The 19,847-nt window shown below is 49.0% G+C and overlaps 1 protein-coding gene across 4 annotated transcripts in view; it reads left to right on the top strand.

Moving 5' to 3' along the window:
- The first annotated feature begins 336 nt into the window (after positions 1–336).
- The window catches only part of KCND3 (potassium voltage-gated channel subfamily D member 3), a 96,786-nt gene continuing 77,275 nt past the window's right edge, over positions 337–19,847 (top strand). Inside the window, exons 1-2 of one of the 4 annotated variants that reach the window (XM_048925752.1) lie at positions 337–364; positions 5,334–6,496. In XM_048925752.1, the coding sequence (XP_048781709.1) occupies positions 5,388–6,496 (1,109 nt within the window). In that variant the 5' untranslated portion in view covers positions 337–364; positions 5,334–5,387. Of the gene's footprint in view, positions 365–499; positions 687–833; positions 917–5,333; positions 6,497–19,847 lie in introns of those variants that run through there. The other 3 variants (XM_048925754.1, XM_048925751.1, XM_048925753.1) reach the window with 3 other exon arrangements.

The following is a 19,847-nucleotide window of genomic DNA, read 5'->3' as shown; positions in this document are numbered from 1 at the left end:
GGCCCGGATCAGCGCCCCGTGGCTCATGGTGCCCCCGGCTCATCCCGCAGCCCCGGTTCATCCCGCAGCCCCCAGCCCCTCTCGCTCCCCGGGGCGCTGCGGCGCTTCGCCGCCCCCCCCCCCCCCCCCTCGCCCCCCCGGCTCGTTCCCCGCGGAGCTGTCCGCCGCCGCCGGTGCTGATCGCGGCGCTCCGCCGCCGCCCCGCGCCCGCGCACTCCGCGCCGCCCCGCGCAGCCCCGCGCCCGCCCCCGCGCCGCGCTCCCGGCAGCCGCATGGCAGCGGCCGCGCTCGGCTGGGTCCGCGGCCGGCAGCGGCGGGCGGGCGGGGCGAGGCGAGGCGGGAGGCGGGCTGGGACCCCGCGGAGGTGAGCGGGGTCGGGGGGACGGCGGCCGGGGCCGAGGGGGGAGGAAGGGGGCACCTGCGGGCGGGGTACGGCGCGCCGGCGGCGGGGGGAGGGCGAGGGGCAGGGGCCGCTCCCGCCCGTCCGCTCCCCGGCTCCGCATTCCCTCTCCTGCTCTCACCTTCCTCGCCGCTCCGCTCCCTTCTCTCCCTCCCCTCCCTCTGTTCCACCCTCTGCCCGCGCGGACCCTTCCAGCCCCCGAACTCCCGGCTATAGATTAAAGTGCGGAGCTGAGCTGGGGAAGGATGCGAGGCAATGGCGAGGCAGCCGAGCTCCTCTATTTCATGTACGTATCTGTCTTACTTTATGGAAGTCACTAACTATCGCTGCGGCGCATCAGTCAGTGCCAGAGCTGCCCGGCAGAGCGGAGCATGACTGGGTTGCTCTCGTTTGGGCTGAGAGTTATTTATTGAAGGGAGATTCACCGGCAAATGTAACTGAGCAAGGATGCCAGCTCTCTGAGCATCTGGAGTCCAACTTCTGACCGCGGATGAAAGAGGGATGCAGAGAGGACTGGTAAGAGTTGCCAAGAAGCTGGGCAAGCGAGAACGGCAGGAGGAGGAGGAAAGGGTACCGGGTAGGAGAAAGGAGAGGGGAGAAGGAGAAAGGGGAAGATCGGCTTCAGGCTGGGGTATTTCTTTTCATTCCACCCTCCTGCCCGGGCTAAGGCTGCCTGTGGGCTCACGGTACCGGGGGAACGGCTCTTCTCCAGGAGAACAGACTTCTCCCACGGGTTCTGCTGCCCGAGGGGCACAGCATCGCACACCTCGCCCCCCGGCTCCCAGCCTCGCCAATGCCGGCACGTCGGCCCGCAGCGTAGGCTCAGGTGTGCGTTTAATGGCTCCGGTTGCTGTGCCTCCGGTAGCTCGAACCGCCCGTCCTCGGGCTGCATCCCCCCGTAGGTCCGTGCCCGCGGATGCTCCGGAACCTGGCAGCGATCTGAAGCTCCGAACTGGGCTGGAAAGGAAAGGGGCAAATCCAACCAGCTCAGGAGAGAGGCAGGGAGAGACCGTCTCCGCTGCAAAGAGGGAGAAGCCGTTTAGTCATCTCTCTCTCTATCTTCCCAGTGATGATTGCATTTTCTGATTGCCTCTGACTGCATTTAGAGAGGGAGTCGGGAGGCAGGCACAGCTCACCTCGTACCCACAGCAGCGGTGCTCCCTCCCTGCCCGTTCCCTCGGGCTCTCCCTGCCCCTGGTGCCTTGCAGGTAATGGGGTGCTGCGAGATGGGGCGCCCGGGCTGCCGGGGTGGGCAGGACTTGGCATGCACTTATTGTAAGCCTGTTGCTTTTGCTCCCAGATCTCTGCACCCAGCTGAATGGGTGCTTTGCAGAAAGTTTTATTATCAGATGTGAGCGGGAAGGGAAAGGAATACAAGGCTGAAAGAGGATTTTGAAGCTCTGAGTGGCATATTTTGCTCTTAAGCGAAGTATCTTTGCTGCCTGAGCCTGACCCAGCTATGGAGAGAGAGCGAGAGGAGGGATGATCTCCAGGCTCTTCACTCCCATTAGCGTTGTATCTCATCAAAACACTCACTTGTTCATCAGCCGTATTTTAAATCATCCCTGTCTGCTTCCAGAAAAGGAAATGCCAGGAGATTTTGGTTCTCTTTTTGTTTTTGAAGAGTCATTTAATAAGTACGGCAATGGCAATAGAAGTCAATGTGGTAGGAATCCGTCGCTTATTTGCTGACCCTTTAGGTAAACAGCAATGACTGTTCTCTGAAGTTCTCCTCCAGAGCTGCATTGATCCAACAGCACACGCCAGGGTTTTGCTTTTAGCCTGGGATCACATCGGGGTGCCAGGGCAGCACAGCTGGGCGGTGGGGAGGGATGGAGATGGGGCTGGAATCTGCAGAGATGGGCTCATGCCAATGGCTTTCCTACCCCATGTGCTTCTCCTCCTAACCATCCACAGAAAAGAGTTATTTTCTCCACCGATGCTGACTTCTGTAAGTCAAACAGAGGCAAATGATTGTATTTTGTGCAGCAGGTCTTCTAAATGTCATCAACAGGCTACCGATACACGTTCCTTCCAAACTGCATGCAGAAATTACAGTAATTAAAGTCAGAAATGTGTGTGTAGGCAAGTACGTGTCTGATAGAGTTGCAGTGTGTCTGTTCCCTACTCAAGCTGAAAAGACTGTTGCCCATACAATGTATTTTGTGCCCAGGAATGCTTTCCAGCCTGAGGAGAATGGTTAGCAGTTACTAAACCCAGACATGGAGGGCAGAAAAGGGGCTTCTTTTCTTTTTGATAAACTGTTCCATTGTTTTGTTTTGTTTTAAGCAAGCTGTGCAGCTCTAACTTACAAACCCATCTCTCTTAGTAGAGATAAAGTCCCAAAGATTCACAGACCAGAGAAAGCAAAACCTTTCTGAGAAGGGATTTATTATTTGCCCTCTCAGTCCTTCTTACAGAAGCCCGGCTTACATCTGAAAAAGGTTTTTTTGAGTATTTTGTGGGCCAAATGGGACAGATTGAAGCAACTTTGCTAACAGAGCTGCGTGTGCTAAGCTCACTTAACCAGCTGCATTTCTTTGTAGTGGAGAAACGGGAACTCTATGGAAGAACACCCTTCTCTTGTTTTAATCTCCTGCCTGTTTCATAGCTGAGGTATTAATAGCTTCCCCACATACACTGCTAGCATGGAAAGACCCATTTTATCTTTAAAAATTGATTTAAAAATGCGTAAGTGACTTGTGAGCTACCAGTGCTCTATTAGAACAATTATACGTGAAGTATTTATAGAGCCTCAGCAGCCAATGTAGGTAACCTGGAATTTACAGCCAAAGTTATAAGTACGGAAGAGATTTCTAATAAGGCTCCCCAGAGAAATTAGGGAAGATGAGGAGCTGTTGCTTCGTAGCTGCTCAGGTCAGTGTACATCACCAATCAGTCCTGAAATAACGACTTGTGGTGCTTTTAATTGAAATTAAAAAGCACAGAAGACAGTTTACCAGCAGGGAGATTAGGGAGAGGATGTGTTATCTTGGTGCCTTGGCTATTTGTATGCAGTTGGTGATTAATGACAGAAGTGGTTGCCATCTTTCTGCCCCCTGCTTTGCAGCCCTGTTCCTACAGTTAAAAGATGCACTGTGCCAACAGCAGTGGGCAGCTCTGTCCTCCAGCTGCAGACTGGGGCAGGCAGTCAAAGTGGTGCAGAGCAAATTTGCGGTGCTTTCCTCCACCTCTGCCATGGACAAAGGGTTGTGAGGTCTCCAGGGCTGCCATTCGGGCACCCTTAGCTCAATACCTTTGTTCCTTAGGAGGAAGAGGAAAAAATTGTGCTTCATGATATGGGACAATCCTCCATAGCAAAATGCGGTGGGATATTGGCTCTGGTGCGTGCATATGTGGAAAGTGTCTCCTTGGGATAATCATTATGGATTATTCCATGTTTTGTAATTACAAAACTTCTTCCAGCAGCAGTGAGATGTGGGATTTCAGTTGTCCTTTAGGTAGTAAAATTGCACAGAGAGATGCTCCATATTAAAGTGATGAATGTTAATGTGTCCTGAAGAGGAAAGAGCATTCCTGGGAGCAGTTCAGTTGTTTTTACCACAGATTGATTGCATCATTTTTTATTCAGTGTTTTGATGGCTGTTGAAATCAATAATGCTGCAGCCTTACTGGCTGGAATGGCAGCTTTCATATAATTAAAAATGTTCAGAGTAAAATTGTATAGAAGGGTATCATGTAGAGGATATAATTAGGCTTTGAGGGCTTGAGTCAGTGGGATCAATGGAATCACCATTGATAGATTGGCTTTTGATAGGGACCGTAATGCATCTGATAAGATAATGGCACCTTCCTCCAGATGATTTTATGGCAGACTTAGGAAAACAAAAGGGAAGTAAAAGTAAATGCAAGTTAAAAGATGAAAAAAAGTTCAATATTTTAAGGACCGAAGACCAAAGAGAGAAAAGGAAAAGAAAATTTGTGGCCAGATCAGAACCACATTAAGCACTGTAATTTCCAGAGAATGTTGGCTTCCAGTGGTTGAGGGTCTGGACAAGTTGGGATATATTTCATCTAAAAAATCAAGATTGCAGTGAAGATATTTCAGTTCAGCCTAATGGTCCTTCAGCTCTGTCTCTGCCTGCCAGGAAACGATCAGGGTCTCCTGGTAATAAATCCTGCTGGAGGAAAGCTGCCCAAGTTTGGAGGCTTTCCCGTTCTGCTTTTCCTGGTACTCCGTTGGTAACATTTTCCTGTATTTCAGTTCAGTAAAACACACCTCTAAATCCAAGAGACCGGCAAAAAACTCCTGCTGAGCCCAGGTCCTTAATTAAGGGTGGAAGAAAATGAATGAAAACCAGAGAGGTGGAACAGGTTGCCCAAGGAGGCTGTGGATGCCCCATCCCTGCAGGCATTCGAGGCCAGGCTGGATGTGGCTCTGGGCAGCCTGGGCTGCTGGTTGGTGACCTGCACACAGCAGGGGGTTGAAATGAGATGAATATTGTGATCCTTTTCATCACAGGCCATTCTATGACTCTATGATTCTGACACCTGGAAGCCCAGCTCAGCCTGGCTCGGCTCTTCATGGCATGCAGTTTTGCTGGGTGAACTGCAGGCTGATTTCACTGGCACTTCCAGCTCCTTCTTGACAGCTGTAGTTAAATGGATGAGCACGAGACTTACACCTGGGGAATTCTGGATTAGTTTTGTTTGTAAGGAAGCAAATATAAATTACTGTGTTTATGCTGCTTTTAAAGAGCTTTTAATGAGGAATCATTTGCTATTCAAAATTTCAATCCATAATAATGCCGTAACCTCGCCGAGTTGTATCTCCTTTAACATCCTCTTCATCCAGGAGATGAGGGCAAGCCGGCGGTTTGAAGTTCTTGCACCCATTCTGATCCAGCTCTTGAGCACGATGGAGAAACCCTGACTGATTTTGTGCTGTGCTTTTATCTGCTCTGCCTTTCAGATGGAGCTGATCTGACTCCTACCCATCCCCTCCAGTAACACGGCCAGGGGCACCATGGCTGCAGGGGTGGCTGCGTGGCTGCCCTTTGCCAGGGCAGCTGCCATAGGATGGATGCCAGTGGCCAACTGTCCCATGCCGTTGGCTCCGACAGAGAAGAACAAGAGGCAGGACGAGCTGATCATTCTCAACGTGAGCGGCAGGCGTTTCCAGACCTGGAGGACTACACTTGAGAGGTACCCGGACACTCTGCTGGGCAGCACGGAGAAGGAGTTCTTCTTCAATGAAGACACCAAGGAGTATTTCTTCGACCGGGACCCCGAGGTCTTCAGGTGCATCTTAAATTTTTATAGAACTGGCAAGCTGCACTATCCCAGGTACGAGTGCATCTCTGCCTACGATGAAGAGCTTGCCTTCTATGGGATCCTCCCTGAAATCATTGGGGACTGCTGCTACGAAGAGTACAAAGACAGAAAGAGGGAAAACGCAGAGCGGCTGATGGACGACAACGACTCAGAAAACAACCAGGAAGGGTCCATGCCATCCCTGAGCTTCCGGCAGACCATGTGGCGAGCCTTCGAGAACCCCCACACCAGCACCTTAGCCTTAGTCTTTTACTACGTCACCGGTTTCTTTATTGCCGTCTCTGTGATCACCAATGTCGTGGAAACTGTCCCTTGCGGCACGGTGCCGGGGAACAAGGAGCTTCCATGTGGGGAGAGATACGCTGTGGCTTTCTTTTGCTTGGACACGGCTTGCGTGATGATTTTCACAGTCGAGTACCTGTTGAGACTCTTCGCGGCCCCAAGTCGCTACAGGTTCATCAGAAGCGTGATGAGCATCATTGACGTGGTGGCCATCATGCCATACTACATTGGTTTGGTGATGACCAACAACGAGGATGTCAGCGGAGCCTTTGTGACTCTAAGGGTTTTTAGGGTTTTCAGGATTTTCAAGTTCTCTCGCCATTCCCAAGGCTTACGAATCTTGGGCTACACTTTGAAGAGCTGTGCCTCTGAGCTTGGCTTTCTCCTCTTTTCCCTCACTATGGCAATTATCATCTTTGCTACTGTGATGTTTTATGCAGAGAAAGGGTCCTCAGCAAGCAAATTCACCAGTATTCCTGCTTCCTTTTGGTACACTATTGTAACCATGACAACACTTGGGTGAGTATTACTTTTTCTTTTACTCGGCAGCCTGCAAGCATGTAGTAGGAGCAAGACTTAGTTGCTCCTAAGCAGTTTTCTGGATGCATGTTGCAAAAGGGAATAGAAGTGTTAAAGACTCGATTGTTCTTTGCCTGATAACTTCTGGAATTCTGTGTTTACATGTATGAAACAGAAAAAGCACTTGAACCCACTTGACAAATGCTTGGCACAATGGTAAATGAACGCAGGAGAAGCAATCTGTGGAGCAGTAGGTGCTGATTTGCTCTCATTCTGCAGGAGAGAGAAGTGGAAGGAAGTTGGCAGGTAGTGCTGGGGTTTTTTTCAGACATTCATTTGAGCCGTGGATTTTACACACAATCTCTGACGTATATTTTGTCTCTTTTCACAACGTTGGTCACAGTTTCTTTGTTTGGTGTGCCAGGAGTTACAGATGTGCTGAATTCAAATGGATATTATGGGCTGCTGCGCTCCTGAAGTCACTCAGTGTCACTCCAGGACACGTTCCGTGGGATTTTTTCTCCCTCAGTTTAGCAAGAAATGGGCTTCTCGTCTGTGTTTAGTGATGAGTTGAAAAAGTAATTGGCATACGCTGTGTTAGAACTTCAAACACTGCTATGGACAGGTGTGGAGGTAATGGAATAATCAAAGCAAAGGAAACATAGCCTGGAGGGCGCTGTTTTTTCCCTTCTATTTCATTTCCCCCTTACAGATATTTCTACTGAGATTATAGATTTGAGCTTCTGTCTCCCTGAACAAAAGCCTTTGTCAGAATGGCCGAGCCCTCACCCTGATGGGGTTATGTAAAAAGAAAGTAGGCAATCATCTCTTAATGCCACCCATCAGGACACACAACGTTTGTCATTACTTTGCAAAGAGTTTTCCCACTGAAGAGCTCACAGGGTTTAATGCTCAGATGTAGACAACCCTCACTCTTGTAATATGGTCACCACTTTTTTCCTCTACGCTGCTTGTGATTTTAAACACTTCTCTGTGCCTATTAGGCATGGACAGGCTCACAATGGCTCTTGTAAATTATTGAAATCGTAATTCAGCTGTCAGAAAGGCACAGAATCTGATGACAACTGGCAGTCTGAATTCTTCAGTAAGTGAGAATGGCAATGTTTGTCACAGTCACCAAAAGGCTGTCTCTTTGCCGTTCCATATAACTGCACCCATCCTTCTGTCTGCAGACACGTGTGTGTTCACATGGATGTCCTTTCCATCTTTGTCATAGGAAAGTTGGGGTGAAGGAAACGCTCAGTTTTACTTGGGAACAAAAGTTGCTGGTAAAAGCCATGCAGAAAATGCTGCAGAGTGCAGTTAATGCTCTGCTCCCATCGGTGCTTGGTCTTGTTCCCTTTCCCTTCCTCTCTGAACACATAGGTGACAAAACAGAGTGCTGAGGACTTGAAAGTGTCCTCAATCTGTTGCAATCACAGAAATTATGGATGAATGAGTGCTTTAAATGAGTCGACAAGAATTAAAAACACCCAGGAGTTTAAGCATAGCTTTGTAAGCGTTCATTGGAAAGGGACTGATAACATGCTATCAAAGCCTTAAAGCTTACGCTTAGCGTGTTACTGATTTGGGGCTTTCTGTTGCTGGATTTTAATTAAAATAGGTGTCTCTGGCAAACAGTGTGCCAGCTGAGATTGCTGCCTTTAGCACAGACTTGTAAGGCACTCTGAAATCCGGGCAGCTCCTGCAGAGAAATGCCAACACCTGCCTGCCCCACACATGGCTCTGGCACCTTGCTGTGCAGTGCAAACCCAAACCCTCCCTGCTGGCTTCCCAAACCCTGGGAATCCCAGGCAAATCCCAGGCAGACAGGTTGATGCTTTGTGCCATGCAGACCTCCTTGGAGCCCGCCGCCAGCCCCTCACCCAGGGCAGCTCTACGGCATCGAAATCAGCCAGCTGCAGAAACAAGACTTCGGCCCCACGTCATTCCCATCTTCCTGGCATTTTCACACCACAGTCCATCTCTCTCTCTTCAGAAATCACTTAGCAATGTTTGGAAGGATCTTGTTACTAATGAGAGCGCTGGCAATTCCCATCTCACAGCGGTTGCCAGCAGCCGGAGTTCCTAACGTGCTTCTTATTCCATCTCACTTCGCCTCTCCAAGCAGTTGCCTGTCAGCTGCTGCCATCCCAGCACTGCTCAGAGCATCCCAATATCATCTGCTTTAGCCAGTATTTGAAACAGGAAATGTACAGTGTCATAGCTTTTAAGCCAAATATACACACGTGTATAGATTTCTTCTTTTGAACCCTGAGACTTAAACAGATAATGGACATTTCCCTGGCACTGTAATATCTTTGCTTGTGGCAGTGTGATTTGCAATGTGGAGGACAACTTTTCCCGTGTTTCCAAGCCCCTTTTATATAAAGGGAAAGTTTACTGACAATGAAAACCCAGGCTAGAGCTAGGAAAGCATTAACAGATGTTCCAGTTGACTAACGTTAATAATTAAAATAACAAATCTAAGCCAGATATTTGCTGGAGTAAATTAAATTTGTTCAGTTGGAAGCAAGGAAGTCATCGCCATTTGTGAGAGCCAGCCTCCGTGCACAGCCTGGTGCACAACCATGATAAAGGATTTTCCAAAAGGGGTTTTTCCTCTGAGCAAAAGGCACAAAAGCAACAGCAAAAATCAGCAGCGCAGGGAGGGAGGTACAGCAGCTTTTCTGAGATGGGAAACAAAGCAAAGGAATTAAATTATACTGACCCTGCATCTCTGAGCCCTCTGCTGTGCTCATCAGCCCTGCTTTAACAGAGGCTGTTTTAATTTAGCACGAGTTAAATTTTGCTCAGGAGGTTTTATAATGAAAGCATTACTCTTAGGTGCATCTCAAATCAATCTGAATCACTGAATCAACTATTCAAAATTAACTCAAGGCCAGCTATCCTATGCACAGCAGCACTTTCCTCTGGGGGCAGCGGCTGCCCCTCACCCTGCAGCACTCATCCTCTAATCTGCCTGCATTTGTGCCCCCTCTTGCTTTTAACTCAATTCATATGCAATGGCCCTCAGCTTTACACCCACACTGAGACACTTTAATTATCATAAATCGTGTCACTTTGCTACCAGTGCATTGTTTCCATCTACTTTTAACTGGGGTTTGCTTCTGGAGGGGCTGACCCCACATCCCTGTGCCCCAGTGTGACAAACAGGGATGCGGTGCCGGACCCCATCTCTGCAGGCTATTCTGCTTCTGCCCATGTCATGTTTCCCTTTGCTGTTTATGGCTGTTTTCCTTTCACCTGACAGCAGCAGTATGTTCAGCCTCCCAGGCAGCGTCTGTGAGCACAGCGTGGCTGCAAACCCCCCTTCCCACACCTGTCCCCATGGGGTCTGTTCTGTCCCTTTGGGTTTGGCTGCGCTGGTCACTGTGCTGGGACAGCAGAACCGTATCTGCAGAGTTTGTTCAAGGAGCCACATCAGCTTGGGGAAGTCATACAGCAGATGCAATGGCCTTGCCATGGCTGCAGCCCGCTCTGCAGCGAGGAGGGGAATCCCTGAGTGCTGGGAGGGCTGGGAGCAGTGCACAGATCCTGAGTGCTGGGGGGGCTGGGCTCAGGCTTGGGGGCTGCTCCACTGTCCTGATGTTACCCAGCTGGAGCCCGAAGTCCTGCAAATCATGGGGATGAGAAGTGAGAGAGAGCCGTCAGTAATCAACCATCTTGTTATTTGTTTCGTTGATTTCTTGGGCTTTCTTTTTCACTGGTATTCAATTTTGGGGAAGGAAGGAATGGGATGAGATGTAAACAGGGGAACAGGATGTGAAACTTGCAGCGCTGCCGGCTGAGCGCTTAGCAACTGCAGGGCTGCCAGCACTGCGTGATGGGGATCTGTGCAGCACTGCTCCATGCGTGGCCCCGGGGCCCATAGACCGATAGCAACCCTCATTCACCCTCCTTCATGTGACCCGGGAGGAGTTTGCAAAGTCATGGAAGCCATAAATCAGCCCTGCAGCGCTGCCATGCTGGGTGCTCCGCAGAGCTCAGCCCCGTCGTCGTATGGCGTGTGTCACCTCCTCAGTAAGTGGAATCAGAAATATTGCTCTAATAGAAATGCTGCTTTGCATATCTGCCATCGTCAGGGGGAAGATGGATGAGCTGTTGGACATGTCCTTTGTAAAGCGAGGTGCCAGCACATCATCACTCTCCCCATTTCCTACGGGCAACAATTCTTCTGCCCACAGGCCAGGGAGCAGCTTGAATTTAATATACAGAAAGCCCAATAAGACAATGAATTGATGGAGCTACACAAAGAAGTCATTTGCTTGAGCTTTCATTCTCCTGACTCCAGGTTCACCCTATATGAAGTGTGTATCAATTTTCTTCCCCTAATGGATTTACAGACGCTGCACGGAACATCTCTGTATCGGAATCAGAGACAGAACCTTTTCCTTCTCTGCCTTGATGCAAATCTCAAGCAAGCATCTCATTTTTGAGCTATTTGCATTCAGCAGAAGTATTAAAATGCCCTTATTCATTCTTGTTGCAAGTGGAATTCATTGGATTTTCACTCTCTCAAAAAAAAACCAACCCTGAAAAATGGGAATGTCTCTGTCCTTGGGCTTTTTGTGGCTCTGGTTACTTGTCATGATTGCACACACAAGCAAACACCCCATTTTCTAATGGGCAAGGGCAAATAACTTTCCATCAAGGCAAACTCGTGCGAGAAGGACATTATTTTGAATGATGCTGAGTAACGGTGCTGCCTAAAACCACAACATGACTACTGTGCTTACCAATGGGAACCTTGGCAGAGATGCATCTATAGCAACTGAGCTGAGGAAGCTTTCGCAGCTCCTCATTCCTGCTTCCCTCCCCAGCCGGCAGCACAGCGAGTGCCTGAGAGACGCAGGCTGCGGAGAGCATTGTATTTTCGCTGGAGATGAAGGGAAGTGATTGGCTTGCTGATTCGGATCCGAGTTATTTTTAGTCTCATAAAATGATAATTTCATAACAGCGCTGACCCAGTAAAAGTAATTAGTTTACAGCAATCAGCTGAAAATAGGGGACAGAGTAGCCACCGTCAGTATGAAGGCGGTGAAAGGGGAAGGGAAGTTAAAGGCCTGCAACAAATTAGCCAAAACGAATTACATCTCTTAGCTGATTACATCCACGCAGTCAAAATCTGCTCTCGGCGTGCATTGCTGCATGGGCACAGAGAGCTGCAGGACCATCAGAGAGGTGCGGAATTTGGTGCTGCACTGCTGTGATGCTGGGCTCTGCATCCCTGCCACTGTGCCCATCTGCATGAAGGTACCCAGGGACAGAGATGCTGTGCTGCTACCGGAGGACAGAGCAGGTTTGGATGTGCTTAATGCAGCATAAGCTCCAGGAGCAGAGGGCTCAGCCTGGCAGCTGCTCTGTGCCTTACACCAAGGGTTGCTCTGTGCTAAACCTGTCCCAGCTTTGCTGGCTGACCCGGGCAGGGCTCAGCCCCATGGCTTTCCCAGACAGCCACTGTCAGTTCCACCATTTACCAGCACTACGTTAGAGCACATTCAAGGGCTGTAATTCACCTCTTCAGGTTACAAGTAAGGGTGGAAGAGTTATTTTAAAATCAATATCTAGCAGAATGCCATTGTTCCAACATTAAAACCTGCTGGGAAATTACTCGGAGGTATGTGGCAAGTCAAATTGCTGCTTGCCAGTGGAGGAAACAATTCATTACCTCTTTAAAAGGTGCAGATCTTTCCTGGCTTTTCGTTTTAGTTTGCAGCCTGAGGAACGATGCTGCAACATCTGGCCCTTTCCTTCTCTCACTCGTTAGTGACTTCTGTCTCTTCTCCTGGCTTTACACTGGGGATGTCTGTGCGGGCTGTGGGGTTTGGGTCTGGGCTGCACGCTGCTGCTCAGTGCTGTATGTGGGGTCCGTTCCCCTACAAACACATCTGAAAGCACCGTGCTGAGGTGGGCAGCCGTGCAGAGCTGCTCTGTGCCACGAGACTTGGGGAGAGGAACCGAGCGCAGCGCCCGGGGCAGCCTGCTGCTTTCATCTCGGCCTGCCATCTGCAACAGAATTAAAACACACATCAGCCCAAGCGTTTTGCCTTCAGGACTTTGCGAAATTTGGCTGCTGTGAAGCCCTTGAGAAGGATTGTTTGCTTCCGCAGAGAGCAGCCCTGCAGAATGGGGCCACGTGCCCCTGAAAGCTGAGCTCAAACAGAGCTGAGCTCAGAGTGCAGCGGTGCCAGGAGACCCCCCCAGTAACAAAGACGAGACCCCAGCAGCCAGCCCAGTCCTGCACTGCCCAAGATGCTGCCTTGCAGCAGTGGAAGCTGTCAGGTTGGCTTTTGGCAGCTGCTGTTGGCCCGACAACACGTCCTCAGCGCGCTGAAATACCCTCAGCTTTTTTGTGCAGATAATTATTTTTCATGATCTTATTGCTTTATTCCTTCTGTGCATGTGACTCCATCTGAGAGACACAAATTGCTGCTGTTCCTCTTTTGCCTGTGGATACGGGGTTTCGCATCAGATGTGAAAACAGCAGATGATAAATTCCCATTTGCTTTCAGCCTTTAAGGTTTAAATGCACAGCTTTGAGATAACAAGGTTTCCCCCCACAGCCTGACAGCCCCTTTATTTCTTCTCCGTACAAAGGAAGACACTTTTACTATTACTTTATCCTTCTTGTTTTTCCACCCTGTTGCCACAGTTCTCACTTCCACGTCAGTACGCTCTTCTGGTGCGTAATTTGTGCACAACATGTCATCAACAGGACACACTTCTTCTCTGTTTTGGTAGGAGCAGCAGCACAAAGGATTCATCCTCCTTAAATATTAATTAGTCACCACGGTGAGGACAAAAATAACGCATTCTTTTTCAATTAGAAAGGATATCACTATTCTCGTAGCCTAATGCTTGGCAGAAGAGAGCTCTCTTTGAAGGGAGAGCTGCAAGGAAAGAGCTGCTCTAAGCTGCATTCTCCTGGAGCCCATCTCCATCAGTGCCTCTGCTTGGATCAGCAGTGCGCTCCGAAAGCAAACTCTCCATCATCCCATCCCACTGCCTGGCTCATAGCACAGCTCCAGAGCTGCCCTGCAGCACTCCTTCTGGAGAAACACGGCTGGAAGGCAGCTGAGAGAACGTGCCTGATGTGTTCTTACTGCCCACGGGCGTTCAGTCCATGCACTGGACCAGGACCGGCCCAAACTGAACACCCCAGGTATGCGCAGGGCACTGCGTCCTTCACTCCGCAGCTCAGCTCCCTCTGAGCCACACAGCTGCTGGGGCACAAACAAACTTTTATCCTTTCCCTGTGCTCAGAATTCATTCTCATTGTAACCTTATTTTATTGTCTTTTGAGGCTTCAGTATTGGCTTGACCTGTTGTCATCAGTATTAAAGAAGAGCTCCAACTGCTTTTTCTGCTTCATCAGAGGGAAGGCAGAAGGAGGCTGTTGTCCATCCAACAAACTCTGACACCGTGAGAGCCTTTTTCCAATAATTGGTGTCTGATTGAGTAGAAACAGGGCTAAAACGTAGCACTCTGAGCATGAACCAATGGAGCACAATTGCCAGCACACCTCCTTCACTGCCACACGTCTCAGTTGTGCCGTTGTTCAGGAAGATGTAGCAGCCCATCTCCCACCCTGTGAGAGATCCTCCTTGTCAGACCTGCTCTCTGATCTCTGCATAATGAACCACAATACGAAAGCCCTTTCTTCTGCTGTCTGTGTGTCTCTAAAGCTCCCTGCACGACCACGCCATTGCGTGCAGATGGGCAATCAAGGGCTCGCAGGAGGCAATCACAACTTCTACTCGTGCCTCTTTTCCTTCTCCTGCCTACTTGCATCTGCCCCACCGTCTGTTCCTCCATCCAGGGAGCATCCATCATGGAACAGGATGAGTCCTGCTGAGTCAGACGCTCGGCTTCAGTTCTTGAAATGAGCTGGCATGATATTCTCTCCTTGGCACATTGTGCACAGAGACTTCAGCCCTTGTAGATATTTTCCTGCTGCAGAGGAATAGCAGGCCAGATTAAATAATAGAAACAGTCATTCAGCAAGGCAGTTGTTGAATGAAAATACACAAACCAGATCAAATTAGGTAAAAGTCACTTCTCTTGCTAAGGGTCAAACGAGCAGTAAGCTAGGCTGAGGGAGACAAGATTTGGGCTGCAGAGGGCTGAGCGGGATGAATTCCCCTACTAATGAGCTTAGTGAATAAGCTCATTACCTAATGAGCTCTATTGAACAAGCTTGATTTCTAGTCTAGGGAAAGCCTTCTGAACAGATAAAATGTAGGTAAACAGCAACCTCCTATTACAGACAGAAAACATATCTGTAGCTCCAGAGCAAAGCTGCTGTCACGTCAGGTTCTTCCTGGCGGTGTGGACAAAGTTGCAATGCTTTGTTTCTTACTTCTTGGTGGTAAGAAAACAACCATTTAAATTGATGGATCGGAAAAGCAACAAATGGTAGCTGCTGTTTTCCAGGTTTGATCGTTCTTTACAAATTCAGATACAAGCAAGGATGTGCACTAACACGGCTAGTTCTAACACAAGTGTCCCAACACCCTTGCTTTGGTGCAGCCCTTGGGGTACTGTAGCCATTAATAACTGCCAGGCTGGGTAGCCAACAGAGCTCCTCTCCAACCACAGCCATTCTGCACTTCTATGAACAAATACTCCTGGAATGGATCTTTCTCATCAGATCAGACAGAACAGAGAGGTCTGGACAAATGGCACAAAGGAAACCTGACTGCCCACGCAGTCCTGTGACAGATCTTGTGGGCAATTCACTGCCCAGAGAAGTGGGAGTCCAAATACCCGCTGTGTGAGCAGCAGTCCATCACATACCCACACACAGCTTTCCATAATGTTCAATTCTGCCAGACTGGAAAAGAAGGGAGAAAAATGAGATTTCAGTAAAGGAGGCTACATCTACAGATGTTGAAAGAAAAAGCTTTAAATCTTAATGTTGTCTTCTATATAGTAACACTCGTATTTATTTTTACTGTTTTTTTTTCGTGGCCAGCAGAAGGCTTTCAGCAGATACGAAGGGCTGTTAGAACAGTTCTGCTCCCATAGCTGTGCTGCACTCACACTCTGCCACTGCCCATCCTATGTGTGTGCAACTCTGAGCAGAGCTGGGGCGCATCTGAAGGGGGGAAAAGGGGAGAATATCCAAACTCTGCACTAAGAACCAATCGCTGCTTTGGTGGGAGATGAAGGATTCTGAGGAGGGAACAGGTGTTCGCCTTTAAATATATTTAAACCTATGCATGCATGCCCTCAAGTGCACATCACAGGGTAAATAAACATGCTCACAGCTCACTTGTACGTGTCAGTATATATTTGCGTGATTGCAGCATGAAAGTCTGGCACCAAATGTACTGTGAACTGAAAATGAATTTCAGCAGCTTTTATGATTCATTTTTTGTCAGAAACAAACGAGGCGTCTGCAGCCTCCTCGTTAGCTGTGTCCAGCACAGATCCTCCCTTGCTGCTGCACAGGCAGCCCGTGGCCACACGCTTCCTTCTGGGGCCTCTTTATTGACAGCTTTCCTCCTGCAATCTCATCTGTGTCAATAATTCTTTAATGGCTCTGCCCACTCTGATCTCAGCGCTCCTCCATGTGCCTTCATTGCAGGGTCCCAGCGAGGAAAAAGGAGCGTGGTGGAATGGGAATGGAGGGTTTGAGTGGGGGAGGCTGAGATGTGCAGTGCTGCTATGGGACAGCTGTCACAGCAAGGGGGGCTCTGGGTCCTGAGCTGCTCCTCACCCACCTTCACCTGTGGGCATCCTGTGAGGAGCAGAGATTTCAGCTCCAGGCACTGGAAGCACTGTGGCTAAGTTGGATAGGATTTGTTTGTAGCCATTAATAACTGCTTCCCTGGCAATATCAAAACAGTGTGGGCAGACAGCGCTTCTACCTAGAGCACTTGTCTGCACAATAAATCAAATCCGCCCGCTGCAGCATCACAGTCAGAGAAAGGGCATTTGTCTGAACACGTGTGCGCAGTGCTTTACCTGCAGCAGGAAACGTTTGCAGTGAAAAATGTTGGTGCCCAAAGCTCTGTTAGACTGGGATGTGGGGGACTGTGCAGGAGATGCATGGCAGCAGGATGGCCCTGCAGGAAGCCCATCCACAAACAGCTCCAAGGCTCGCTCCCGACACACGATGGGGTCTAAATAAAATATCAAAGAACTTCATCTCTTCTTACAGATGAAAGGAGAAAACGAGGGGAAAACATTTTTTTTTTAAATCTCACAGAGTTATGGATGGTGGAATAAAAGATGCTCTGCAGGTCTGTGTTTTCCTGCTCCTTAAGGGAAGACAAAACATGAGTTAGCAAAATGTGCTGCCTTCTCAGAAGCAAAGTTAGGATTTAACGATGAAATACCATAAATAATGAATGGACAGCCTCCTCTTACTGTGGTGCAGGTAAAGAAAGAGCAAAGCACCTTCCTGCTGCAGAAGGAAAACTCGGTTGTGCCTCAGGCTGTTGGGAATTCTACCCAGAAGTGCACTGAGGTGGAATGAATGGACTCGATGCCAAACACTGCCCAACTGTATGCAAAATGTTCCATGGTAGCAAAGCAGTTCCCTTCCACTGCAGCGTAATGTAAGGATTTGGGTTTTACTATATGCTCCTTGTCAAAGTGTTTGTGGGTTTCTTGTTCTAATAGGGTTTTTAGCAAAGCTTGGCCTACAAAACATAGCCTAGATACTCAGCGTAACACAATGCAACCACAGGGGTCAGTTTGCCATCTAAGGTGCAACGCAGCCTCTAGGTTTGTTTTTCCACCCATCTTCTAAACGCAGTTTTCCACCTCGTTCTGTTAAGCCCAGGCACAATCGATGAAACTAAAACAGCATTATAACACTATGTATTGTGGCAAACAACTGACATCCCTCAGAGGAGGAGATAAACCAACAAAAAGCCCAACCAACTCTTCCGCTAATGGAAGGGCTTTCCCTGCGTGATGCCGTGCTGTGCTGCTCCCAGAGCCAGAAGCAATGACAGAAACACAACAAATCATCTCCTTCGGCAGTGGAGGAGTGGACGGGGTCCAGCCTTGGAATTTAACAGCAATCACTCTGCCTAATCATCAGCACTGTGTATTTTTTTCCTTGGACGGATCTGTCACTGGTTCATAAAAAACCACAAGACGACTGTCACTGTTAAGCAATTACATGCAGGACGTGAAATGGAATAGCTGGAGAGAATGGCACGAGCACTTTTACAGCACAGGGGTGAATTTCATGCCCTTTCTATGGAAACATGCCGAGGAGAAGAAATCAAGCGAGCAGAAGTTGCAGCCCAGAGCCCAGTGCATACAGTGGGCTCAAAGGACATTTAAGATCTGCAGTTGAAGTCCCGTGAAAATTGGGTTGAGCAGGGATGAAAAGATTCGTGAGGATTCTGTATGTGAAAAGCAATCACACCACTATATAAATCTATGATAGAAGATAACCATAAAATAAAAGACTGAAGGCCTGACTCACTGAGAAGTTACCCAGTGATATCTGGGTTCAGTTTTTACCAGTGCAAAATTATTTTAAAACATTACCATTTGTATATGGCGGAGAATAACATTCCTCTTGCAAAAGATGCAGCTGTGAGTGGTAGAAAACAAAACCCCTCACACAAAGCCCTGAGGAGGGACGTGGCAGAACCCAGCCTGACCTCTCCCAGCAAAGCACATCACTTCCCTTAGTAGGTGCTCAAAGCTTTGTGTGATTGAGGAGGAGTTCTGTGCGTGCTGTCAGACAGACCTGTGTCTGATGGGCTGCACTGGAAGATGGGCACAAAGGAGATCCCATAGGCACAGCCTGTGCCTCAGCTGTGACTCAGGCTGCAGAGACTGATGCTCTCCCAGCTCGCTATTGACACATGGGATGAGTAAAAGAGATTTACTTTGGCATCTCATTCACTTTTCAATCCATCTTCTCTAGTACCTTTCTCCTCTCCAGCCTGTGCATGGAAAGGTCAATCTGTTTAATTACAGCCGTTAGGCGCCTGTGTGCCATTTGCAGAACTGCTCAGCACACGTAGGAAAATGGGAGCTGGGGTGCACACTGCTGCCTTCTGCACCGAATGCAACAGCACAGGCCTGCTGCAGCACACAGACCTCCCATGGGCTAATAACAAAGAGAAGAGGCAGCTGAACTGAACTGAGTTTTCACAGCGTATCTGCAGCTTCGTTAAGGCAGTCAGAACGTGCTACAAACGTTTATTGCAGTGCTGCCCTCCTATGCAAGCACTGGCATCTCCATGTGACAGATGCAGAATCCAAGTGAGCGGACCACTGAACTTCCATACAGATCACAAAACACAGTTCCCTGCTCTTGTGGCAGCAACGAGACACCAAGGAGTCCTGCCACTTGTTAGCATCACTCCAGCACCTTCTCACTGGTCTTCCTTGCCGTCACCACTGACAAAAGCTCTTCTGGCAATATCACATGGCTTGGGTTGGAAGGGAGCACAAAGCCCACAGCCCCATCCCTGCCATAGGTTGGCTGCCCCCCAGCTCAGGCTGCCCAGGGCCTTGTGCACCTCCAAGGAGGGGCAGATAAGGGTACCTGGGATACTCAGCATTACTCTCCACATCCCAATTCTGCTCAGTGCTCCCACTTTCAAGACCCTTTGAAAAGCAGGGGCACAAATCTATGAAGAGGCTCTACATGGTCAGTTGAAACTAGCGTGCTGTTTCTGTCTCTTTTAGAGGAACACAGAATTGCACAGGGGTCAAGAAAAACAAGCAAAGCAAGCTACAGGTGCTTCGTTCTCTGCAAAACAAGAACAGTGTTCCAGGAATTCATACCATACTTTGAAAGACAGGGCACTTGAAAATCTTTAATCGCATCCTAACCTTTCATTAATTGGGCTTTTTGCACTGGGCAGCATCACAAGAGTCAATCTGTTCCCTCTGTGCAGAACGCAGGTGGGCTGCAGCCAGGGGAGAGCATCTGGGTGTGCTGGGCAGTGTGACTGATGGAGCCTGCACAGCTCCTGATGGCCCAGCAGCTCTTTCCCACTGCAGAGCAAGAAATATCTGAGAAGCATTCCCTACACATCACAGATCTCAGCAGTAGCCCTTCAGAGAGGCATGCAACAGCTCCTGAAAGTGATGGCTTTCAACAGCTCCGAAAAGTCACATTTTAAATTTATTTCCATAATAATGAGCCTAGCGAGCAATTTTGTCAGCAAGATTTATTTGCATACCTCACATCTCTGTTTTCATGCCATTTCTGTGCTTCCCAGGGCCATCAGACCCTGCTCTCCAAGCACTCGCTCTGAAGAGCAGGGAGCACTCAGCAAACCCAGCTCCAGTGAGTGCCCTGTGCACCCGGGTGGGTTTCAGCCCCAGCATTATGGCTGAG

The sequence above is a fragment of the Lagopus muta genome, chromosome 24, assembly GCF_023343835.1.
Source record: "Lagopus muta isolate bLagMut1 chromosome 24, bLagMut1 primary, whole genome shotgun sequence".
NCBI classification, from domain to species: Eukaryota; Metazoa; Chordata; class Aves; order Galliformes; family Phasianidae; genus Lagopus; species Lagopus muta.
This window is presented reverse-complemented; position numbering and strand designations above follow the sequence as displayed.